Source organism: Siphateles boraxobius, unplaced genomic scaffold (genome assembly GCF_051911475.1).
Source record: "Siphateles boraxobius isolate OS27281-9 unplaced genomic scaffold, OSU_SipBor_1 102, whole genome shotgun sequence".
NCBI lineage: Eukaryota > Metazoa > Chordata > Actinopteri > Cypriniformes > Leuciscidae > Siphateles > Siphateles boraxobius.
In genome coordinates, this window is record NW_027508703.1 from 309,975 (window position 1) to 335,488 (window position 25,514).

The 25,514-nt window shown below is 41.2% G+C and overlaps 2 long non-coding RNA genes and 1 gene segment (V, D, J or C); 1 reads left to right on the forward strand and 2 right to left on the reverse strand.

The window, feature by feature from the left end:
* The window catches only part of LOC143752587 (immunoglobulin kappa variable 3-15-like), a 251,047-nt gene extending 235,607 nt beyond the window's left edge, over window positions 1-15,440 (reverse strand). Inside the window, 2 exon segments of the V gene segment in view lie at window positions 14,651-15,132; window positions 15,263-15,440. Coding sequence covers window positions 14,819-15,132; window positions 15,263-15,311 — 363 coding nt within the window.
* The window catches only part of LOC143752630 (uncharacterized), a 29,926-nt gene continuing 8,865 nt past the window's right edge, over window positions 4,454-25,514 (reverse strand). The window contains exons 3-4 of one of the 2 annotated variants that reach the window (XR_013207398.1): window positions 5,303-5,658; window positions 4,454-4,541 (exon numbers count right to left, since the gene is read on the reverse strand). This is a non-coding gene — a long non-coding RNA (uncharacterized LOC143752630). Of the gene's footprint in view, window positions 4,542-5,209; window positions 5,659-25,514 lie in introns of those variants that run through there. The other variant, XR_013207397.1, reaches the window with a different exon arrangement.
* On the forward strand, window positions 5,981-11,304 carry LOC143752619 (uncharacterized). The gene is made up of 3 exons (XR_013207395.1): window positions 5,981-6,253; window positions 6,596-6,981; window positions 10,722-11,304. It is a non-coding gene; the product is annotated as an uncharacterized LOC143752619 (long non-coding RNA).

Genomic DNA, 25,514 nt, shown 5'->3' on the forward strand with positions numbered 1-25,514 from the left:
CTCGCGAGCGTCTCCTCCGCCTACAGTATCGTCACATAACCAGCAGATTTAGCACCAACAATGTTACCATAAGCATTGGACTGATTTGTGTAAATTCAGCTTGAAACCGGTCTAACCCAGGTCTTTGAAACCTCAGCATGAAGATCTGGGAAGAACGGTAAGCACCGGCTAGAAGGTTGAGGTCGTGCAGACAGAAATCTATCATCTAGATTGCTTTTAATTCTAGAAACCTGTCTATCAGCTGGCCACTCGATACTGTTATTTATTTATTTATTTTTTTAGCTTTTCAACAGCCCGAGATAATAAATCCATCAAACCTTCTTCATTTGCAGTATAATGTGATAAACTAGTTTTCTCTGATGCAAAACTTTCGACATCCAGCTCCTCAGAACTGGAAAACCTCAATTCAACATCATCATGTGCCTCCACCCGGGCAGAAGTAACAGCCGCAGCGCGTGCTTCCAGAGCCGGGTGAGAGGCACTAGATCTCGTCGGAGATAGCTGAAATAGGGCGGAGCCCGTCTCAACGTCGCCAGCGAGATCCATCTGCGAGCCCCAAGACAAGCGCCGCCGCTCTGCCTCAACAGAAGCGGGACCCGAGCCTCGGGGAGCTCGCAGCAAATCACTCACATCGAAGAGCGATCGCCGCGAGCGCAGAGTTCTCAAGGGAAAACGCTCGCAATGCTGACAATCGACTCCCTCGAGAGCCGACTGGGCATTGCTGCACTCCCAAATAAGCCACACTTAGCTCGTGTGAATCCCCACCCGTGATGTACCGAGTACAGGGGGGAACACACTTATTATACTGCTCGCTCATATTGTTTTTTTTATATAAAATATACATAGTGAAAACTCCTGACAAAACAGACAAACACAATCGACAGATTCAGACACACACAGAGCTGCTGAAGTAACTAAAGCTGGCGTATTGTGTACTCAGGGGATATTTATAGCTTCCTGGTCGATGACGTCACTCGCCGTACGCTCATTCTCTCCATTGACTGATTTCATTCATGCTTCAGACGCGTCACGCTGAGGGCGTTCCCACTGCGATTTCACGCAGCGGTAGTCCCTGAAGGGGAACCACAACACTGCATCCATCAAGGATGAGGCCAATATCATGGTTCGTACAATTTCATACATGACATTAATCTGTCCAGATCATCTAGGAAGTACATTCAGTGGTACCATTTGTTATTAAGTGAGCATGCCAGTGCAAGGTCAGAAAGGCATTATTTTTTGCCAATATAGATAAAGTTGAATAATTTTTTTCAATGATACTTTGTCCTCCCTGTGTCATCAGAACTAATTTAAAAGTACAATTTAACTATCAACTTTGAAGGCAGATGTAATTGTGATTTGTAGTTTTTATTTTAGTGGTAATACCCTTAAGTAATCACATCTTCACCGTAAGACATCACAGACCTAAATTATCTACTAGAGCAAAATTTGAACACACAGCAAAAATAATTGATACTCAGGAATTCTTGAGTTCATAACAAATACAGGCATGCATTATGACAGAATTACAGGTGCAATATAATAATCAACTTTCTCATCGAGTGGATGAGAAATAACAAATGAACTGCATTCATACTGTACTCACTAATGTAATCACTAAGGTTCTTCCTTTATTTTTAATACATCTTTAGATTGTCATTGTCCAGTTGCACAATGGTTACATAATCTTATCAACGTAGGTGCAAAACCCGAGGTACTGTACAAAAAGTTATATTGTACCCTCATGGTGTCAGATTCATCTTTTTACTGTTTTTCTATTTAGAGTTGGTTTTTGCTTATACTGTATGAGACTTTCCTGTTTGCACATACTTGGTTATACAAAAGCTAAACTCACCATTGGGTTAAAAATCCTGAATGGCAGTAACCTGGATGCTGTCATCAATAATGTTAAATTTTCTTAATAATTAATATTCTTAGTTATTTTTTATGTTGTTTTTCTATTACTATTAACGTTGTTATTGCAGCTTGAGAAACTCCATGCCATTGGATACAAGCCAGTTTTACTTCTTGGAAAGGAGACCAAAAAAAAAGAAATGAAGTGTGAAATATTAACCCCTCGCTGAACACTCTCCGCCTATGCCCAGGACTACCTTCAGAAGATAGGTTCATTTTATGAATACCTTTGTGAAGGTGAGATGCATGCACTATATCTTAAAGTCACAGTTCACAACTTGTGTTGAGTACGCAAAAGATTGTATTAATGTTTAAATGTTAAAGGGATGGCTCACCCCTAAAGCAAAAATTCATACCTGGCAATTGATTATGGGAATTGAAGTAAACTGTTTCAAAACAGTAGTTTCTTTCAACTGCAGATACTCAGACATGTAGATTTTAAGTGTATTGAGCCCCGTTTGTAATAATAGCATGCAGCACCCTGGTCTACAGTGGGATTCTGGGATTTGGCACCCATAGTTAAGTGCATTCAGGCATATACTGTCAACTTTAGAATTATGTTTTCAGAGAAAGGAAAAGAAAACCATCAAATGTTGGCGGGATACACCACAAACTTACACTGCTACTAACTTTGAGGCATAAAGCCCAAAGTTTTTTAGCACTCGCTGTTCAGTCTGAACTAAATAGTTTGACCCAGACTGTAAACAAACACTATACTTGTCATTTTTTGAATAGATATTATGAGCACTCTGGGTTTTATTTTCCTGACTTAAAGATATATTGTATTGGTTATAGTCATAGAAAATCAATCCAATATATTGCAGATATCTAATACATCCAGTAGACTCTCAATAGTTCTCCTGGAATCAAAAGTGCCTTTAAATCTGGTTGGGGAAAATTTGGACTATATGATTCAAACAGTTTAAAGGAACACTTCGACTTTTTGAGACTTTAGCTTATTCAACGTATCCCCCAGAGTTAGATAAGTCCATACATACCTTTTTCATCTACGTGTGTGCTGTAAGTCTGTTTGACGCACCCACCGCTAGCCTAGCTTAGCACAAAGACTGGATGTAAATGGATACAGCTAGCATACTAATCCCAATAAGTGACAAAATAACGCCAACATTTTCCTATTTACATGTTGTGATTTGTATAGTCACAGTGTGTGAAAAATAACAAGGTAATATGAGACACAGCCACTTTTTAAACGTTTAAATACTGGGAACTATTTTCTCAGAAGGCGAAGCACTGCTACTTGGGCGTAGTGATAACCGCAGCACCTGAGACGCACCGTGGTGAGGAGGAGAGAGTTCGCTCAGAGTTGGAGTAATAGAGTCAGCAATTACTAATAAATGCAAAGTTTACAATCATGGGTGTTCGCTGTATTGTGAAGAGCTGCGACAATAAACCAGGTAATACCATGATGTTTCATAGAATTCCAATCAAAAACGCTGATTTGATGAATCAATGGCTACTTGCTCTGGATATCGATCCAAACACACCTGTACGTAGACATCATCAAGGACTATTTCGTTTGCTCAGAACATTTCACTGTGGACGACTATTTTGAAAAAATGCAATTTTATCACACGGACCATGAAATGTGTGCTGAAGGATACGGCCATCCCATTTATAGTAAATTCAGGACAAAGTGAATCACCTGCGGCCGCGGTAAGTGTTTCCGTTGTGTTTTTAGATGACTAGCCTACTGTTACAGTGCCATTAGCTAGATGTAATGTAACCTTAGTGACACTATTACATGAATAGGGTGCTCACTACTATTACAGTTGTTACCGGGCTCCATGTATCCACTATAATGTTAGTATTGTGTTGTCACGAACGCGCTCTGTCGCCCCAGTAACAAATAAGCAGCGCTAAAGGTAACTTTCAGGACTGTAGCCTTCTACTTGCTAATGAATTGGAGGGGGGGGGGATGGGCAGTGTTCATTTTTGAGAAACAGTGACCTTGTTTGTGAAATAGTAGGCTACTGTCTTTAGGTTCACGTTCGCTACTAGCTAGTCACGTTGGTTTTGTTGACAGAACGGTGCGTCTCAGGTGCTGCGGTTATCACTCCGCCCAAGTAGCAGTGCTTCGCCTTCTGAGAAAATAGTTCCCAGTATTTAAACGTTTAAAAAGTAGCTGTGTCTCATATGACCTTGTTATTTGTACACACTGTGACTATACAAATCACAACATGTAAATAAGAAAATGTTGGCGTTATTTTGTCACTTATTGGGATTAGTATGCTAGCTGTAAGCTAGGCTAGCGGTGGGTGCATCAAACAGAGTTACAGCACACACGGAGATGAAAAAGGTATGTATGGACTTATCTAACTCTGGGGGATACGTTGAATAAGCTAAAGTCACAAAAAGTCAAAGTGTTCCTTTAACACTTAAAACAGGTACAGATCAAGCTTATGGTTAACCTCTATGTTTTAAATAAGCAAAACACAACACTTGTTTAACTTGCACAGGTTGGACCCAGGATTCCAGTGGCAATGATAATCAGCTGATTACGCTGCAGCTCACACGGGGTGTGGTGGATGTGGCCATTGTGTCACTGGAAGAGAGGATCAAGACCTTGGCAGAGGTCAAGGAGAAGTTTGCTGTTCTTGTCAACTTCCCTAAGATGAAAAATGAAGAACTGATGCAGCAGTGTGTGAAACACTAAGCGGCACTTTAAGTAATGGTGGACAGTCAGACATAGATGGAAAACAACTCGCCCTTGAAATGAGAAGTTTCCCTGACCTACCATCATCCAACATGACCACCATGGAGATTCCTGAATTTTATCATGAAAAGCGACTGCAAGAAATCTGTCCAAACGTGTGTGTGCACTGAGAGTATCAGTGACTGTAGCAGCTGCGGAGACGAGCTTTTCAAAGATCAAGCTGATATAAACACACATGAGGTCTACCATGACCCGAGAGAGTGTAAGTGGGCCTGCAGAGATCAGCGTCCGTCATCATGTGTCTCAAAACTTGGCTTTTGATTCTGTCATTCATGACTTGAGACAAAGAGCTCTAGGCGTGTGCAGTTTTCAAATGTCAGTTTTTGCACAAATAAATGTGAATGACCTCACAATTTTCTCTGTAATGTGCTGAAATGTATCATGTAATAGAGTTTTTGCACCTTTTGTCGATTAGTAGTTTAATTATTGATTTGTTGGTTATGTATTTGAACATTTATTTACCTTATGCATATGTTAACGTTGATCAATATTCATGCTATATTATTGTAAATTGTAATTCATATGAAAGATCTGTCTAATATCTGCATGTCGGTCCTGCATTTGAGAGAGATACACACATGAATGTCAGTAATAGTCAATGAACAATTAACTGGGTTAATGTATTTTAGGAAAAAGATCTTATATTATATTTACCTTTAAAGTCTTTATAAAGTTTGCTAAACATTGATGTTGTGTAGTTTGTGATCCTCCATCAGCAGCTGCAGTTTCTCTCAGCTGTATCAGTGCAGTCACTGTGACGTCTGACTGACAGAGGTTTTTGTACCACTCTTTATCACTGTGTGAACACATGTTTACTGTTTGGATAGTGATAACTCTGACAGTAATAATCTCCTGTATCTTCAGTCTGGACTCCACTGATGGTCAGAGTAAAATCACTGTAAGATCCACTGCCACTGAATCTAGATGGAGTTCCAGTATAACGGCTTGTTGCTGTATATATGAGGAGTTTAGGAGCTTCTCCAGGTTTCTGTGAGTACCAGTGTAAGTAACTACCACCATACACATCACTGCTGGTTTTACAGTTTATTCTGACTTCTTCTCCTGGTTGAACTGCTGGTATTGATGGACTCTGAGTTACAGTGATCTGTCCTCTACACTCTGAAAGAAAACACAAACAAAAATGAAAATGATTTATGATGATATCCAGTATATGATAAACATTTCACATTTAAAAAAAAAAAATCATTATTAAAACATGTATTTCACAAACCTTGAGCAAACAGTGTGAGAGTCCAGATGAAGATGTTGATTGTGTTCATTGTTGTAGTTTAGTCTTGTGTGATGATGGAGAGTGTGTGTGTTCTGCTCTCAGTCATGAAGTGTTAAACTCACAGCACTATAAACACTCTCAGAGCACTGAAGCATGTGCTGACAATGCAAAGAAGTGGGCAGGATTTACAACAGCTTGTGCTGAGAACAAACTCATATACACTAGAGTTACACAATCATGACTTTATTTAGTATGTTTATTGTGACTCCTGAGACACTGAGGATGTGCAGATGAACGTCCATCTCTGTGTCCATATTCAGTCATGTGACCATCATCACTGCTACACTTCCACTAGATGAAGCGCCATCACTAAAGTAAGATCATGAATCATGAGTGTGTTCAGAAAGTATCAGGACTGATTGTGAATCTCTAATCAGAGTTCATGGTGTCACTCCATCTATCATGAAGCCTCATGTGTGTCTGAAATCATCAGATGGAGAAGAAACAGGCTGTTAAAGATGGACACATATTAGAGCTTGTTCACGTTTCATGATCTTGTGTGGAGATTCATAACCAGTCCAGATACTTTTATAACAGATCTTGAATATGAAAACATGCTTGACTGTGTAGAACATGCAAAACACCTTTTATATCTTCATTGTCACACTTTCTATTGACTTTGGCTCTAATATTCAATAAAGTCATTATTTGAACAGATTCTCACTGAAGATTGAAGTGTGAAGCTGCAGGTTTTTCTGTCAATCATGATGATTGATCTGCATATGAAGAACAGAAGCATCATTATGAGAAACTCCACAACATCATCCATGATCAAAGAGGTCAAAGGTCACCTCAGAGGTCACAGCTCATCACATATATTTCTTTAAACAGTTTTATATCAGAAAGCATTTAGTCAAATCTGAATGAGTGAGTGTTGAGAAGAGCTGAGGATCTTCTAATATCAGTGTGTTGAAGTGTTGTTTCTCTCTCTCTGCTGGAGTGTGTGTTCACTCGAGTGGAATAGAGGTTTTTGTACGAGTGTTTCATTAGATTGTATCACTGTGGTACACATTCGGTGGAGGAACTAAACTGGTGATCAAATGTAAGTCTTTTTAATTACCTATTTAAAAAATAAATACAATTTAGATTTCAGAAAGTGTTTCACAATTGAAACAAGAACAACATTTTATAATAAAAATGATTATTAGATATTGTGGCAAACTTTACTTGAAGCCTTTATGTATAATGCATTATAAAGGTATCAATGATGCAGAATTTAATGCTTTTTATATTTTAACTGTAACCAAACTTTAAATTGTAATATTATCAAATTCCTTGTTTCGTCCGAAATTAGTTGTTTATCGTGTGTTTTAGTCTATTATACATTTTTGAAGGTGTAACAATGAATATATAATATTATAATGTGTTAAATGTGACAATCAGCGGCTGGAGTGCCCGCATGAGCCACTGGAGGGCACTCTCTTCCTGCGTTATGTTCCACCATGGACTCATTATGTTTGATTATGGTTTCATCAGTTTCACCTGTGTACCCTCAGCAACCCTTTATCTGGACTGTTCTGTTCTGTGCCCATTTGTGAAGTATTGTTTTACCCAAACTCTGTCTTAGTTTGTACCTCTTGTTTCTCCGTGCTTGGACTCGATCTTTTGTGTTCCTTTAATAAATATCTGCGAATGGATCCGACCGCCTCAGCCTCTACGTGACAGAATACTTCACCACATCAGGATCCAGCAGATTACAGAACAACTCACCGCAAAATGGAACCAGCAGTTGCTCCAGCAGTCTCTCCCATAGTCGTCAGCAACCGGGCCCTGAGAGAATATCTCTCGGTAATGTTTCAAATGAACCAGTCCGTCCAAAGCTATGCTAAGGACTTCCTCTCCATTTGCCATCTCGGAACGCTCGATGAAATCCAGCTCATAGGCCTGTTTCGGAACGGGCTGGATTACCGGATTGCTCGATGGATGCCGAGCAACATTACCGATTGGACTCTGGACCGGTACATTGCTGAGGCTTGCTTCGTGGACTGTTCCATAGCCACGTTCCCGTCCTATCCGGCCGAGCCAGCTCCTCACTGCAGTCTTACCAAACCCGCGACTCACGTATGCCCACTCGAGCCCGTATTCCGCACTGGTCCTGTTGGATTTGCCAATCCGGAGACCGCGGAGGTTCCGCCGGCCGAGCCAAGTGAGTCAAGTGCTGCCGAGTCAAGTGAGTCAAGTGCCGCCGAGTCAAGTGCCGCCGAGTCAAGTGCCACCGAGCCAGGTGCCGCCGAGCCAAGTGAGTCAAGTGCCGCCGAGCCAAGTGAGTCAAGTGCCGCCGAGCCAAGTGAGTCAAGTGCCGCCGAGCCAAGTGAGTCAAGTGCCGCCGAGCCAAGTGAGTCAAGTGCCACCGAGTCTACCGAGTCAAGTGAGTCAACTGCCGAGTCAAGTGCCACCGAGTCAAGTGAGTCAAGTCCCGAGTCAAGTGAGTCAAGTCCCGAGTCAAGTGAGTCAAGTCCCGAGTCAAGTGAGTCAAGTCCCGAGTCAAGTGAGTCAAGTGAGTCAAGTGAGTCAAGTGAGTCAAGTGAGTCAAGTCCCGAGTCAAGTGAGTCAAGTCCCGAGTCAAGTGAGTCAAGTCCCGAGTCAAGTGAGTCAAGTCCCGAGTCAAGTGAGTCAAGTCCCGAGTCAAGTGAGTCAAGTCCCGAGTCAAGTGAGTCAAGTCCCGAGTCAAGTGAGTCAAGTCCCGAGTCAAGTGAGTCAAGTCCCGAGTCAAGTGAGTCAAGTCCCGAGTCAAGTGAGTCAAGTCCCGAGTCAAGTGAGTCAAGTCCCGAGTCAAGTGAGTCAAGTCCCGAGTCAAGTGAGTCAAGTCCCGAGTCAAGTGAGTCAAGTCCCGAGTCAAGTACTGTGTCAAGTACGTCCAGTAGTGAATCTAGCCCTGTGAAGCGCCGTCGCAGAAGGAAGAGAGGGAGGACTCGTTTGGCTCGCCAGGCTCCGGTGGGCGTTCCCAGACTCCTCGCCCTGCCGGCCCCGCCTCTGCGCCTCGCCCTTCCGGCCCCGCCTCTGCGCCTCGCCCTTCCGGCCCCGCCTCTGCGCCTCGCCCTTCCGGCCCCGCCTCTGCGCCTCGCCCTGCCGGTCCCGCCTCTGCGCCTCGCCCTGCCGGTCCCGCCTCTGCGCCTCGCCCTGCCGGTCCCGCCTCTGCGCCTCGCCCTGCCGGCCCCGCCTCTGCGCCTCGCCCTGCCGGCCCCGCCTCTGCGCTTTGCCCTGCCGGCGCCCTTCAAGCACCTTCCTCCCGTGGATTTCCCCAAGTATTTTTTGGGGGGGGGCAGGAGGTACCCTGTGAGGGCCCTGGGAGCTGCGTCTACATGGACCTTTGCTAGTAGGTACCCTGAGAGGGCCATGGGGGCGGCATCTACATGGACCTTTGCTCTACTGCCTACGTCTGAGCTTCCTGGATTACTGGTTCCGGCTAGCCCAGTTAGGTGTGATCTACTCCGTTCCCGTGTTCAGTGTGCTCCGCCCTGTTCTCCTGTCTGTTGTGCTCCGGCCTGGTTCCCTGCCAAGCTTGCCCCGCCTTGGCTGCCTGCGAAGCTTGCTTCTCCGTGGTCTCGGGTCTTGCTCCTGTCTCCAGGTCCCCTGCCTCTCCACGGACCTGGCCCTCCATCCCATCCCCCGTTGACCTCCCCCCAGAGCTCTTAGGAGCGTCTGGAAGCCGCTCCTTAGAGGGGGGGTTATGTGACAATCAGCGGCTGGAGTGCCCGCATGAGCCACTGGAGGGCACTCTCTTCCTGCGTTATGTTCCACCATGGACTCATTATGTTTGATTATGGTTTCATCAGTTTCACCTGTGTACCCTCAGCAACCCTTTATCTGGACTGTTCTGTTCTGTGCCCATTTGTGAAGTATTGTTTTACCCAAACTCTGTCTTAGTTTGTACCTCTTGTTTCTCCGTGCTTGGACTCGATCTTTTGTGTTCCTTTAATAAATATCTGCGAATGGATCCGACCGCCTCAGCCTCTACGTGACATTAAAACTGCGGCTACAATTATTGATGAGATCATACATGCATTATAATGTGTTTAACAAGGCTTAAATTAATGCATTAAAAATACTTTTATAATGCAATATATATAAATCCTTTAGGAAAGGTTTTACAAATATTGTTGTAGAATTATTTAATCTAAAACAATGATATTGTCATGTTTATACATTCAGAAGAACTGCATTATTTCTCAAAAAAAAAAGAAAGGTCTAAACATATTTCCATAATGCGTCTCACTATGAGTTTATTCAGTTTATTACAGGTTTGTTTTTCCTTCATTTATTTCTACACTGAGTTCATATTTAGTTCATCTTTTATTGTAGAAATCATACATGTAAAAAAGAGATTTGACATCAGAATGTAAATGTTGCTACTTTCTGTAGTTCAGTCAATGATACTGAATCTCTTTTGCTCATGTTGTGCTTATAATTCAGTGCTTTATAATACAAACACAATATATGTGTGATTCAATTGTGTTTTAATTGCGTTTGAAATATCTCACTTAAGTAAATAAAATCACTTTATTGCGGGATATAAAAACTGTTAGAATTTAAAAAAAAGTTACAACGTTTAGTCTGATTAATGGGGTTTGATATAAATGCATATAGTGATTGTGTAATTTGTATATTGTATATATATATATATATTCACTGTAGTGAAGCTGAAGGACATGAAGGATCAGATGCTGGTGATTTTTCCTGCATTCCTCATGTCTGCTGCTTCAGTCCTGTTGAAATGCTGTGAATGTGCAGTGCAGTGTGTTGTGTGTGTGTTTGTGAATGTGTTGTGTTTGTCTCCTGCAGCTGGTCCCACAGTGAAGCCCTCAGTGTCTCTGCTGCCGCCCTCTTCTCTGCAGATCTCTGGAGAATCAGCCGCACTGCTCTGCCTGCTCAGCTCTTACTCTCCACAGGGGGCGCTGGTGAGCTGGACACTGGACGGGTCAGAGGTCACCGAGGGGGTTCTGACCAGCGCAGAGAGCCAGCAGGACGGCCGCTACAGCCGCAGTAGCGTCCTGACCCTCAGCAAAGCACGCTGGGAAGAGGGAGAGCTGTACGTCTGCAGAGTAACACATGATGGAGCTCCTCATGAGGTCTCGTTCCACAAGAGCTCTGAGTGCTGATGTTTCTCTCCTGAAGATGAGCCGTATCTGAGTGTCCTGTGTCAGGCAGGATTCACATGAGTCTAGTGCTGCAGCTGTAGTGATTTACAACTCAATACTGAAACAGTGTGTGTGTGTGTGTGTGTGTGTGTGTGTGTGTGTGTGTGTGTGTGTGTGTGTGTGTGTGTGTGTGTGTGTGTGTGTGTGTGTGTGCGTGTGTGTGTGCGTGTGATCTTTCAATCTGCTGTGTTTGCTGCAACATTCAATAAAGCTTCTCAACAAGTTCACTTTGTGTCTGACAACATCATTCAACTAACAGATGAAGATGCAGGTGCTTTTCAGAAGGTTGATGTAGCAGTAAATGTCAAATAAAGCTCTTGGGGTTTGAACATGGTCTCTGGAGACAGAGCTGCTCTATTCTGAGAGATCACAATCACTCCACCCTGACAATGCAAATGGGCTTTTCAGTCTCACTCTTTGATTGGTTACATGATCTGGACTGGAACACAACAGTTTCACTTCTGCAAAAGAAGCTGATGGTATTTTAAAAATAAAAATATAATCAAGATAATTTAAGTGACTGAATGCAGTCTGTTCAGTTTGATTGACAGGGATCATATATTACACCTAAAACATGATGATCATATTAAAACACTGACTCATTCTCTTCATAAACACAAGATTGATGTTGATTGTAATGATATAGTGTTATTAGTGTTTGAAAATACAATCATAAATGATTCTTCAAAGCTGGACTAAACACTGGCAGAGTCAAGAGGAAGATGATGCTGAAAGTCATGTTTGTTGGTTGATGAAGAAGAGCTCTTGATCATGTCATGTTCAGTTCATAGAGCTATAAACACATGCAGAGTGAAGCATGTGCTGATCATATAAAACACCCTCTGAATGCAAAAGCTGCTGTAGACTGTGAGCTCACGACGAGACCGAAGAGAGATCAGGACGAGATACAGACTCACCTCAGACTCATCAGAGTCAAAGAGCTTTACTGACAGGGTTAAAGAACGTCTTTACATGGCCGAAGCACAGTAACATTACATATACTGACATACACATTTACACACAAATACACACAGGTAAAAATATATACACTGTAAAAAAAATCTGTAGAAATTACAGTATTACTGGCAACTGCTTGCCAGTATCTTACTGTAGATTTAAATTGATGTTATTTACTGGCAACAGTTTGTTCAAAGTTAAATGAACTTTAAACATTAACAAGTCTTTATCTTTACAGAATAAAACTAAAATAACAGCCTCATGCAAAGCATTCTGGGAACCAAAATCTGAAGGAAAAAAAAAACAGAAAAAGGTTGATGAAAATTTCTGGTTCCCAGAATGCTTTGCATTAGATTGTTATTTTTTTTATTCTGTAAAGACAAAGACTTGTTAATGTTTAATGGTCATTTAACTTTGAACAAACTGTTGCCAGTAAATATACATCAATTTAAATCTACAGTAAGTTACTGGCAAACAGCTGCATAACTACAGCAATTTGTTTACAGTGTATATATGGAGTTCAGTCATGAAACTCTAGATCAGTGTTTCCCCAACAATGTCTCTCTAATCAATAGGCACTCTGATTCCATGTATGGGGCACATATATATTATTCATATGACATACAAACACAAGTAGACAAGACCTATTTAGTTCAAAAGCTCATTCGCCATGGCAAGGCACAGAGCATGCGTGAGATGATATTAGCAGCGTGGCCAGATCTGTCTCGCGCGCGCGCCGAGTGTGCAAAGCTCGGACTACTGTCATTGTCATTGCGACTCCCCACCCTGCATTCACGTTGCCCCCTAACTGTCCTATGGATACTTCGACCTCGTCTAACATACCCAGTGGCATTAGACAAAGTCTCCACCACAATACTGTCACCGCGATTGCGGAGAGGCTCGGTAACACTTTACAATACGGGTGCACTAATATGCATTAATTCATACTTAACTAATACACAGATAATCATGAGTTAATGTATGACTCATGAAGAACTAAACCGTTAATTAATTATTACTGCATCAGCAACTAATAAAGAGTCTATATGATTAATAGATTAAGTAATAAATGAATTGCTATTAATTAAACATGTCATCATGTATTAATTCCTTAATAACATATTTTATTAACTAATAGTGTAAATTAATGTGTTAATTACCACAATTAGTCAAAGCTATGCACTTCAACTTCCAGTTGTCTGCTTTAATTAATCATTAGCTAATGATTTGCAAATCTATCATTATGTTATGACTTTACTTGTTGAGTAAAGTACTTGTTGATCCTGCTTACCCAATGTTGAGTTGGCTCCTTAAGCCTTACCATGACAATGGGAACCTAACAAGGGCACAGAAGTACTTCAACCAGAGGCTCAGCAAGGCACGAGTATCTGTCGAGTGTGCGTTTGGCAGGCTCAAGGGAAGGTGGAGGTGCACTAGAAAGCGACTTGATGTACATCTGGAGAACGTTGCAAACATTGTGACTGCTTGCTGTGTACTTCACAACATTTGTGAGATACAAGGAGATATGTTTGAAAATGAGTGGCACACCCACTGTGGCAACACTTCTGACACTACTGATGTTATGGACAACCACAATGTACTGGGTCCAAATCACATTCGGGAAGCTTTAACAGCTTTTTTTTAGCCAGTACCTGTGATGTGCCTAGACAAGTAGAAGTCAGATGTGAGTTGTAAATGTAAACAGAACAAATGTACTCATTTAGGCTGGCATAGGCTGTGATCAACTTTGTCTATCAACTGTGTTTGTGGAAATTGTCCAAAAATACAATAAAAGAAAAATATTCTTCATAAAGGATGTAATTTCACATTGGTCAAGTAGCAACAAAAATGTACATTCAGTATGTCAGAAAAGACCAAACCACTTTCTTTGCAAAATAGCATTCAAATATTGAACAAATACAGCAGATTGGGGGTGAAAAGGAAAAAAAAACTTTTCACCTTTTCACCTTACCAGTTTTGGAGATGTTGTTTTGAATGTATTGCACCAGTGTGTTAGACTATGTTGTTTTGTGTGCTTGTGAGGGCTTGTGTGTGATGTCTCATGGCAAAGTTTGGCTTTTCAGCAAGAGTGAATGGTTTTGAGTGTAGAGCTTCATTTTGACTTGAAAATATGATGTTTGGTAATTGGGTGAGACGTTATGGATTTGTGTTTACAGTTTTGAGAATACGAGACATAGTTTCAAGAAATGTGTTGAGGCAACCAAGAAAAACTGTAAGAACATTAGTAAATAAGGAAGGGCACAACTCAATATAGTTTTGTATAACTGTTCATTAGTTAAATCTTAGTTATTTTTCCTGAACCTTAATTAGTAGATACTTAATAGTAGTTCTTCAGGAGATATGACAGAATTCATTAGTTATTGATTAACTAACTGATACTTAACACAATCATACAATTATATTACATACTGATTAGTTAACATCTTCCTTTCTTCCTACTTTAACAGTAGTGAAGAAGTAGTTCAGGAAGAATTGCCCATTAGTTCTTTAGTAATTCCTTATTAGTTATGCAGTAAGAAACAGTATTCTAAAGTGTTACCACATTTTCTACACATTTTAGTCCAGTTTAGTAAGGGATATTAGATTGTATGTTACATGTTTACTTACATCATAATAATTAATTCATATCATATTAAATAAAGTGTGTGAAAGGTTTGATATTGTGTAGTTTGTGATCCTCCATCAGCAGCTGCAGTTTCTCTCAGCTGTATCAATGCAGTCACTGTGACGTCTGACTGACAGAGGTTTTTGTACCACTCTTTATCACTGTGTGAACGCACCACTGTTTCTACTCTGACAGTAATAATCTCCTGTATCTTCAGTCTGGACTCCACTGATGGTCAGAGTAAAATCACTGTAAGATCCACTGCCACTGAATCTAGATGGAGTTCCAGTATTACGGGTTGTTGCTCTATATATGAGGAGTTTAGGAGCTTCTCCAGGTTTCTGTGAGTACCAGGCTAAACGATCACCATAATACACTTCACTACTGGTTTTACAGTTTATTCTGACTTCTTCTCCTGGTTGAACTGCTGATATTGATGGACTCTGAGTTGCAGTATACTGTCCTCTACACTCTGAAAGAAAACACAAAAAAAATGAAAATGATATATGATGATATACAGTATATGATAAAAATATGATACAAATATACATTTCACATTTTAAGAGAATTAATAATTATTTTAAAAACTGTATTACACAAACCTTGAATAAACAGTGCAATGCTCCAGATGAAGATGTTGATTGTGTTCATTGTTGTAGTTTAGTCTTGTGTGATGATGAAGAGTGTGTGTGTTCTGCTCTCAGTCATGAAGTGTTAAACTCACAGCACTATAAACACTCTCAGAGCACTGAAGCATGTGCTGACAATGCAAAGAAGTGGGCAGGATTTAAAAATGGTAAATGGTAAATGGACTGCATTTATATAGCGCTTTCACAGACCGAATGGCCACCAAAGCGCTTTACATATTTGCCTCACATTCACCCATTCATAAACACACTCATACACCGACGGTATTTACAACAGCTTGTGCTGAGAACAAACTCATAAACTCTCTTCAAAGATTTTATTTTCAGAATAATGTTATTGAACCATTTAGTGATTAATTTTACATATTCCGTGTATATAAAAATATTTTTGTTTATGTTTGTCAGGCTGATAACTGATGACTCTAGGGTTTGACCGGAGAATCCAATGAAGATATTTCTAGGCCCCTGAAATGACTGGAGAATCATGAGTGTAGATCATTTTAAACATATTTGTCAAACTCAATAATTATTTCTTTATGCAGATGTGCTACGCCTGTAATGGTAGTTTCTTCTGATTCTTCTGTACCACCTTTTGAAGTCAGTCTAAATACAACCAGTATTTGAAACACGAGCAAAACAAGTCTTCCTTTTAAAAGTTTACTTACAAAACATAAAATTATACATAGACATGGTACGCACGGTCAAAAAACTGTGTTGCTTCCAACGTCTCTAACTTCAAACTGAAACTAACTACATCCAATCGCTTACGCTATGACGTAGCGCTATCTGACTGGAAGCTGAAATATTGAAATGTTATCAGATCTAAACATTACTAAATTATGCATTTCAAACAATACATTATTGCCCATTGATCCAGGTTCCTCCTGGCACCAAACTCTTAGCTTTCAGGCCCCTGCTGGCTTGATCTGCAGGATTTTCCGTTGTTCTGATGTATTTCCATTGCGATGGCTTGGTTGCTTCTCGGATCAACGAGATTCTGTTCGCAACAAAGGTTTTGAAACGAGCAGTTTCACTGTCAATGTATCTGAGCACTGTTGTACTGTCTGTCCAGAAAATAGATTGTTGCAGTGGAACTTGAAGCTCTTGATGTAACATCTTGTCTATTTTAACAGCGACAACTGCTGCGGTCAACTCGAGTCTGGGAATGGTGACCAGTTTGAGTGGGGCCACTCTTGACTTCCCCATAAGGAATGCACAATGCTTCTCCCCTTGACTATTCTCTAGCAGCAGATAAGACACAGTGCCGTATGCGGACTCAGAAGCGTCTGAAAAATGATGTAACTGTGCTGCGGCAGTGCATCCAAAATCTGTAGGCTTCAAACACCTGCTCACATGAAACGTAGAAAGATGACTGACATCTTCAATCCATCTTTTCCAATCTTCAGCGTGTTTTCCGACAATGTTCTCGTCCCATCCGTATTGTTCTTTACAAAGATCTTTTAGCAAGAGTTTAGCGGGTAAGATGACCGGAGCAAGAAAGCCAAGGGGGTCGTAGATGGAATTCACGACTGATAAAATGCCTCTTCTGGTCATCGGCTTGTCTTGCAGCTTCATACTGTAGGTGAAAGTATCAGTTTCTGTGTCCCACTGTACACCGAGAGTCCTCTCGACTGGCAAAGCGTCATGTCTTAGATCCAGGTCCTTCACTTCGCTGGCTCTATGTACTTCAGGGATTGACATTAACACCTTCCTGCTATTGCTCATCCACTTTGTTAAATTGAAGCCTCCGCTAGCACACAGGGTACGAAGATCTTTAGCCAAAGTCACCGCTTCTTCTTCTTTAGCTACACTCCTCAGACAGTCGTCTACATAAAAGTTGCGCAGAACTGTCTGAACAGCTTCTGGAGATGCATCATCCTTGTGATCTTCAGCAGTTCTTTTCAGTGCATATGAGGCAACACTTGGTGAAGAAGTGGCTCCGAAGAGGTGCACCGTCATTCGAAATTCCTCCATAGGCTCATTCAACTTGCCGTTGGGCCACCATAGAAAACGGAGTAGGTCTGCGTCACGCTCCGGCACCTTGACCTGATAAAACATCGACTCAATGTCCGCCATTATAGCTACTGGCTCCTCACGAAATCTTAAAAGCACACCAACTAACGTGTTGGTCAAGTCGGGTCCTTGGAGCAGTTCACTATTCAGAGACCTATCCTGAAACGAAGCTGTGCAGTCGAAGACCACCCGCAACTTTTTTTTCTTCGGGTGATACACCCCGTGATGTGGTATGTAAAACAGCCTGTTGTCGTCACGGTTCATCTGTTGGACTGGAACTTGGACAGCGTAGCCTTTGTCAATGATGGTCTCCATAAAGCTCTTGTACTCTTCAAAGAATTCAGGATTCTTCTTGAACTTTCTAAGCAAACAGGCTATGCGCTGTTCCGCCACACAACGGTTATTAGGCATTTGTAGCTTCTCATTCCTGAATGGCAGTCCAATACTGTAATGGCCATTCTCAAACAGTGTCGTTTTCTGCACAGACTGCATAAACTGTTTGTCTTCACGAGACATCTCCTCTTGATCATCGTAGTTACGCTCTGAAAAATCAGTGTTATACTGTTGAACCAGTAGCTTCTCAATCTCCATAACAGAAATTCTGTTTACTGAAAATGTAGGCATTTCATTCATTGCATCATCCATTTCCTTTCTTATGGGCCCATTCACAACCCAGCCAATGGCAGTCTTCACGGCATAAGGGCCTCCATCCTCAGCATTAATAACATGCCATGGTTCCATTGCTCTTGAGCAGTTAGCTCCAATAAGCAGGCCTACATCCGCTTCTATCTCTGGCAAGCGTACTTCATTGAGATAAGGCCACTTCTGGATATCTGACTGTTTAGGTATGTTCTCGATGTTAACAGGTATGTTGCTATGAGTGAACACCTTAAGTAGCTCAATGTACTTGATGTCTTCCAGCCCGCACACTTCCAGGTCTGATATGACAAAACTGTTCATGAGCTTCTGTTCTCCAGGTTTGTCTTGACCCATGGTGCTAAGAAGTATTCGTGTTGGTTTCCCTTTGATGTTTAGTTTCCTTTGCAGGTCTTCTGTGCAGAACGTTGCTGTGCTTCCCGGGTCCAGAAAGGCGTATGTTTCAACACACTTGTCACTCCTTTTCGACTTGATCTTCACTGATACTATTGACAGCACACTTTCCGCTTCTCCGGCCCCCGTGAGGCTACAGGACTCTTGCAAAATAGAAACTTGAGCACACGATACTTCACTTCCATGACGACCATCTTTCTTTTCCGGTGAGACAGAACCTTCTTCTTTTATTATGTGCAGAATGTCTGGATGCTTTAAAGCACATTCTTTACACTCAATTCTTCTTTTGCAGAATTTGCTAAGATGACCCGGAACTAAGCATCCAAAACACAAGCCTTTCAGTTTTAAGAAATCCACACGCTCCTTATGTGGTTGGTGTTTGATTTTGCTGCATGAGGCGAGGGTATGTGATTGCTGGCAGTACAAACACGGCTTCTCAAAGGCACTCACAGTTTTAATTGAATTTGTTGGCTTAACATGCGTTTCTTGAGGCCCTTTGCTTTCGGTGAAAACATTTGTTGCAAAACTGCTTCCACGAACCTCTCTTTTTCCATGATGCTTTTCTTTTTGGTCAATCTTTCCACTTGAGATTGGACGGCTGTCTGAGATATTACCAAAGAGGGGATCCATCGCTATTCTAGATTGACGGTCTATGTAGCTCACCAAATCAGCAAACTTTGCTCTCCTGCCTCTTCGCTCTTTTATGTCATAAGCTTCAGCACGCCAACGTTCCTTCAGTTTGTACGGTAGCTTAGACACCACTGTCCGTAAGTTGGTAGGGTTGTCCATCTCCTCTAAGAATTCGATGTCTTCCATAGTATTGCGACATCCAATCAAAAACATTGCATAAGCGCTCAATGCTTTCCCATCATCAGACTTCACTTGAGGCCATTTGAGTGCTTTGTCAATGTACGCGCTGGCAATCCGGAATTCATCCCCATAGTGCTTACGAAGTTGTCGCTTCGCTTCGCAGTAGCCTTTGTTAGGCGTCATATGAGCACAGCTGCGAACAAGCTCTTGCGGTTCACCGGCCGTAAATTGTTCCAGGAAGTACAACTTGTCTTGATCATTGCTGGTTTTCTGATCTATTGCGTGCTCAAACGCCCTCATGAAAGATTTGTATTGTAGCGCATCACCCTTAAACACAGGAATGTCCTTGGTTGGTAGATGAGATAGCTGCTGTTGTTTTACAAGTAGCTCAGTTATTACATTCTGTTTTTGCATAACCACTAGTATGTCATCACCTCTGTTAGGCTGAGCATTAGGCACATAATCGAAGACCGGTTGAGATTGTTGTTGTATTCGGGAGTGCCGTGTATGTGATTGAACATGAGTGTTCGTATTAGCTTGTTGTGGAAGCATAATACTAGTTCTTTCCTTCACGTGTCCACCTCGTGGCTTTTGCACTGCCGCGTAGCTACTTAAACCATCTTCAGATTTTTCATATTCTTTAAGCACCCTTATTTTTGCTTTACTCTCGGCTAACGCAGTTTCCAGCTCTAACTCTTCCTTTTTAGCTTTGATTCTAGCTGCTTCAAACTCAAGCTGTTGCATTTTCTTTAGCATTGCAGCACGTTCGAGCAGGGCTGCATGTTCCGCTTCCTGTCTAGCTCTTGCTGACGATACTCGTGACACAGCTGAGGTGCGACTTACTTGTGATCCACGTGGGCTGGAATATGTGACATCGTTGACCCCAACCTGTGAAACGCTGTCATTTGGTTTAACAGTTTCTTGCAGATAATCAACCACATTAGTTTCTTCTTGCAGCACCTTTTCCACTGGCAGTATGGATTCATGCTCAGCTGCAATCCAATTTTTTGTCGTTTTCATAAATCCTCTAATTGTTGCCATTTTAGGGTCGAACCAGTTCTCTTGATCACTTGTTTTTTCATCTTCAGTCAAAAGATTTGCAACTTTCTTTGTTGAGACGTTTAAACTCATTTATTGACGTTGCAAAGTCATTTTCCATCATATTTTTTACCCTTTGTAAATTTTGAACATCACTCATCAATGTTTCTAACTCTTTTCTTTTGCTTGTAAGAGTTGCTAATGTTCTTCTTCTCAATGAAATGCACCTCTGCAATTTCTCTTCTAATGCCTTCTCTGTCAGCTTATGTGACCTTCCCTGTTCCATTGTATCCTCGATACATCTACGTTCATCTTCCTCAGCCATCTTACAAATAGCGGAGTTAATGCTCTAGTTGTATGCAAACGTTTCAAGCACTTTCTTCAAACATACTTTTTTTTTTTTTTTTTTTCCTTTTTTTTTTTTTTTTTTTAATAAAACGAGTGCAAAACAACTTCTTAAAGATCGCCAAAACTCCACACTGACTGAATTAGAGCTTTCTATATAGACTTATGTTTTGCAGGGAGAAGTTGACCTACTTTTTTTTTTCTCTTCCAAACTCACTCATATCTTCGTGCGTGCGTCCGTCCGTCGGCACCCACTTCAGCGCGCGCAGCTTCACTCACTTCTCTGTTAACAAACAGGCCAACGAAACCCGACAAACGGAGAAACTGCCGCCTGATGTCGGTCCGTCACGAGTCTCTGTCGCTGACTGGCCCAATCCTTTGTCTTGATTGCGGCGCTAAAGTCCTATCCTTTGCTCCCTCATCCAACAACAAGCTAGACACATCCGCTCCGTTTTCCAGCTTCGTTTCGAATTAGCGAGTTTTTTGACTAATGTAATGGTAGTTTCTTCTGATTCTTCTGTACCACCTTTTGAAGTCAGTCTAAATACAACCAGTATTTGAAACACGAGCAAAACAAGTCTTCCTTTTAAAAGTTTACTTCCAAAACATAAAATTATACATAGACATGGTACGCACGGTCAAAAAACTGTGTTGCTTCCAACGTCTCTAACTTCAAACTGAAACTAACTACATCCAATCGCTTATGCTATGACGTAGCGCTATCTGACTGGAAGCTGAAATATTGAAATGTTATCAGATCTAAACATTACTAAATTATGCATTTCAAACAATACATTACTTATGAATTTTCATAAAATAGTTTTTACTGTTTTTAAACAAAATTATTATTTCAGATGAACTAGTCCTTATGTGGCTCTTACAACGCCTTTAAAAGCATGTTAATAATGAGAAATCAAGAAGTAAATGAATAGTTTTTATTATATTTAGAGTAAACCAGAACAATATATTATATATTATTATATATTAATATACATATTTTATATATATATATATATATTATATATTAAATATTAATATATTTACTGTGCATGTCATTATATATTAAACTGTGCATTTGAAATGTTCAGAATTGTTGATTCATTTATTTGAAGCTGCAGGTTTTTCTGTCAATCATGATGATTGATCTGGATATGAAGAACAGAAGCATCATTATGAGAAACTCCACAACATCATCCATGATCAAAGAGGTCAAAGGTCACCTCAGAGGTCACAGCTCATCAAATATATTTCTTTAAACAGTGTTATATCAGAAAGCATTTAGTCAAATCTGAATGAGTGAGTGTTGAGAAGAGCTGAGGATCTTCTAATATCAGTGTGTTGAAGTGTTGTTTCTCTCTCTCTGCTGGAGTGTGTGTTCACTCGAGTGGAATAGAGGTTTTTGTACGAGTGTTTCATTAGATTGTATCACTGTGGTGGACTTTCGGTGGAGGAACTAAACTAGTCTGTCTATTTAATTACATATAAAAAAAAATACAATTTAGATTTCAGAAAGTGTTTTACAGTTGAAACAAGAACAAGAACCAGCGGCGAAGAAGGCTTTGCATTGGGCAGGACCAGCGGCAAAGAGGGCTTTGGCTCGGCGGGTATGACACTTGCAGTCTTGGCTGGACTGGCGTGAAGTGTAGGCTCGGCTGGACTGGCGTAGGATGTGAAGGTTTGACTGGGCAGAAGTGACGCAAGCAGTCTGTGGATGGGCAGAAGTGCCGTGATGAGCCTCTGGCTGGACAGAAGTGCCGTGATGAGCCTCTGGCTGGGCAGATGTGCCGTGAAAGCCTGTGGCTGGGCAGACGTGACGTGAAGAGCCTGTGGCTGGGCAGACGTGACGTGAAGAGCCTCTGGCTGGGCAGACGTGTCGTGAAGAGCCTCTGGCTGGGCAGACGTGACGTGAAGAGCCTCTGGCAGGGCAGACGTGACGTGAAGGCAGACGTGACGTGAAGAGCCTCTGGCTGGGCAGACGTGATGTGAAGAGTCTCTGGCTGGGTAGACGTGACATGACCGGCTGAGAGGAGAGACACCGGCTCAGGAACAGACAACAGGGCAGCATCCATCTTGTCCGAAGACACTGGCTCGGCGAAGGCCATCTTGTCCGAAGACACTGGCTCGGCGGCGGCCATCTTGTCCGAAGACACTGGCTCGGCGGCGGCCATCTTGTCCGAAGACACTGGCTCGGCGGCGGCCATCTTGTCCGAAGACACTGGCTACTTAGCTACTGGATCTGTAGTTGGCGAAGTCTTCTGTTGTGTTCTGAATGCTCCGAGACACGAAGATTGATCCAAACGCAGCTTTATTAAATAAGGGTAATCCAAACTAGTAATCCAGTAAACAGGCTGTGGTCAAGGCAGGCAGCAATAAACAGAGTCCAATAAACAATCCAGATAGGGGCAGGCAGAACAGAGTCAGAAACGATAGGCAGAATAGAGTCAGAAACGATGGGCAGAACAGAGTCAGAAACGATAGGCAGAATAGAGTCAGAAACGATAGGCAGAATAGAGTCAGAAACGATAGGCAGAATAGAGTCAGAAACAATAGGCAGAACAGAGTCAGAAACGATAGGCAGAATAGAGTCAGAAACGATGGGCAGAACAGAGTCAGAAACGATGGGCAGAACAGAGTCAGAAACGATAGGCAGAATAGAGTCAGAAACAATAGGCAGAATAGAGTCAGAAACGATAGGCAGAATAGAGTCAGAAACGATAGGCAGAATAGAGTCAGAAACGATAGGCAGAATAGAGTCAGAAACAATAGGCAGAATAGAGTCAGAAACAATAGGCAGAATAGAGTCAGAAACGATAGGCAGAATAGAGTCAGAAACAATAGGCAGAATAGAGTCAGAAACAATAGGCAGAATAGAGTCAGAAACGATAGGCAGAATAGAGTCAGAAACGATAGGCAGAATAGAGTCAGAAACGATGGGCAGAACAGAGTCAGAAACGATAAACAGTCCAGGGTCAAAAACAGAAAACAAACACGGGAAAACTGCTCAGAAATGCAGACTAACAGTACAACAAGACTTCACAATGAGGGAATGTGAAAACCAGGTATTTATGGTGTGAGTGAAACAAGGTGATGAGAAACAGGTGAAATAGATGAGTGCTGATGAGTCCGGGCAGTGCGTTATGGGAAATGTAGTGTTTGAAGGAGTGATCACAGTCTAGTGTGGAGTGGCTCTCGAAGGCACTCCAATTAGATATTGTGGCGAAACTTTACTTGAAGCCTTTATGTTTAATGCATTATAAAGCCATCAATAATGCATTATGTATGTTTTCAAAAATAATTGTAAGCAAAGATAAAATGTTTTATAATATTTGCTATTGGTTGTTTGTTTGTTTTGGTGTATTATAATTTTTTGAAGGGGTAACATCGAATAAATAATATTATAATGTGTTATAACTGTAGTTATAATTAGTGCTCAGTAAGTCTATTTAATTATTATAATATTCCTAAACATACAATTTAAAACAAGTTGAAACAAGAACAAAATTTATAAATGATAATTATTATTACATATTATGTTGAGACTTTACTTAAAGCCTTTAATGCATTATAAAGCTTTTCATAATGTATGTAACAATGCCTTATATCTTATCATAAATAACTGTAACCAAATCTAAAATGCATTATAATATTTGCTATTACATTGTTTCATCTCAAAAGGGTTGTTCTTCATAAAGTTGGATCAATGAATAGATAATATGTTATTTAACCGCTGTTACAATTATTGATTAGATCATACATGCATTTTAATGTATATAGCAAAGTGTAATTAATGCATTTAAAATACTTTTACAATGCAAAATGTATGAAATCTTTAAATAAAGTTTTACTGATATTGTTTTATAATGATTTAATCTAAAACTACAGCAGCATTATTCCTATGCTGTGAATGTGCAGTGCAGTGTGTGTTTGTGTTTGTGTTTGTGTTTGTTTCCTGTCCTGCAGCTGGTCCCACAGTGAAGCCCTCAGTAGCTGTGTCCCAATGTGAAGGCTGCGTCCTTCCAAGGCCGATTGCGTCACAGCGGCGCGACGAAGGCGGATGAAGGCTGTCCCAATCCAATTTCGCATCCTTTGAAGGGCGTATTCAAAGGCCGGTTGCGTCATCGCGGCGCGACAAAGGCTACCCTGATTCAAAAACGACTCCAAATGCACCCTTCGTTTTCCCGTGAAAGGAAGGATACATAAATGGATCCTTCACGGTCTATCCTCCTCGATCTCACCCCATAAGTCATTGCGCGCCGGTGACGACAGCATTTTTATTTTAAAAAAATGACGGATGATTGTTCTTGTCGCCTAGCAACTGTGACAGCTACCGATGACGAGCGGGAGTAACATTTGAACTGCACTTATTTATATTCAACTGGGTTTTATATTCCCGTAGTACGGAGCCCAGAAAGTCTCCTGTGGGGGGAAAAAACAATCCGTGGCGACGGTTGTGCAGTCCGTCCTCTCAGTTTATAAACTGTGCTCATGAATTCTTAAACTGTTCCCTCGGTTTAACAAATCGTGCCCACGATGATTCAACCAGATCACCTGTATATGAGGGATGCTTTGCATTGTGTTTAAACTTTATTTTTTAAAATGGATAATTTCTTCAATTTTCTAAAACTGAAGTGTTTTTTAACCCGTAATTGAAAAACGAAAAATGAACGGTTGTTAGGCTATTTTTAAAATGCAAAGTTGAGCACCAACATTTGAATTTGAACTGTAAACACCAAATGGTGCGAAAAAAAATATATATATTGACGTATTTTCAGATTTTTGTTTATAACTTTTTTCCCCTTTATTAAATATTTTCCCACAGATGGAGGTTTTTCCCCTCCATAATACGGGGTTTAAATATATATTTACCATATTCGTATTCATAATTTATATTGTCCATTTATGCTACATAATGAAAAGAATACACTAGGCTACAAAATCGCATCAAGGTAAG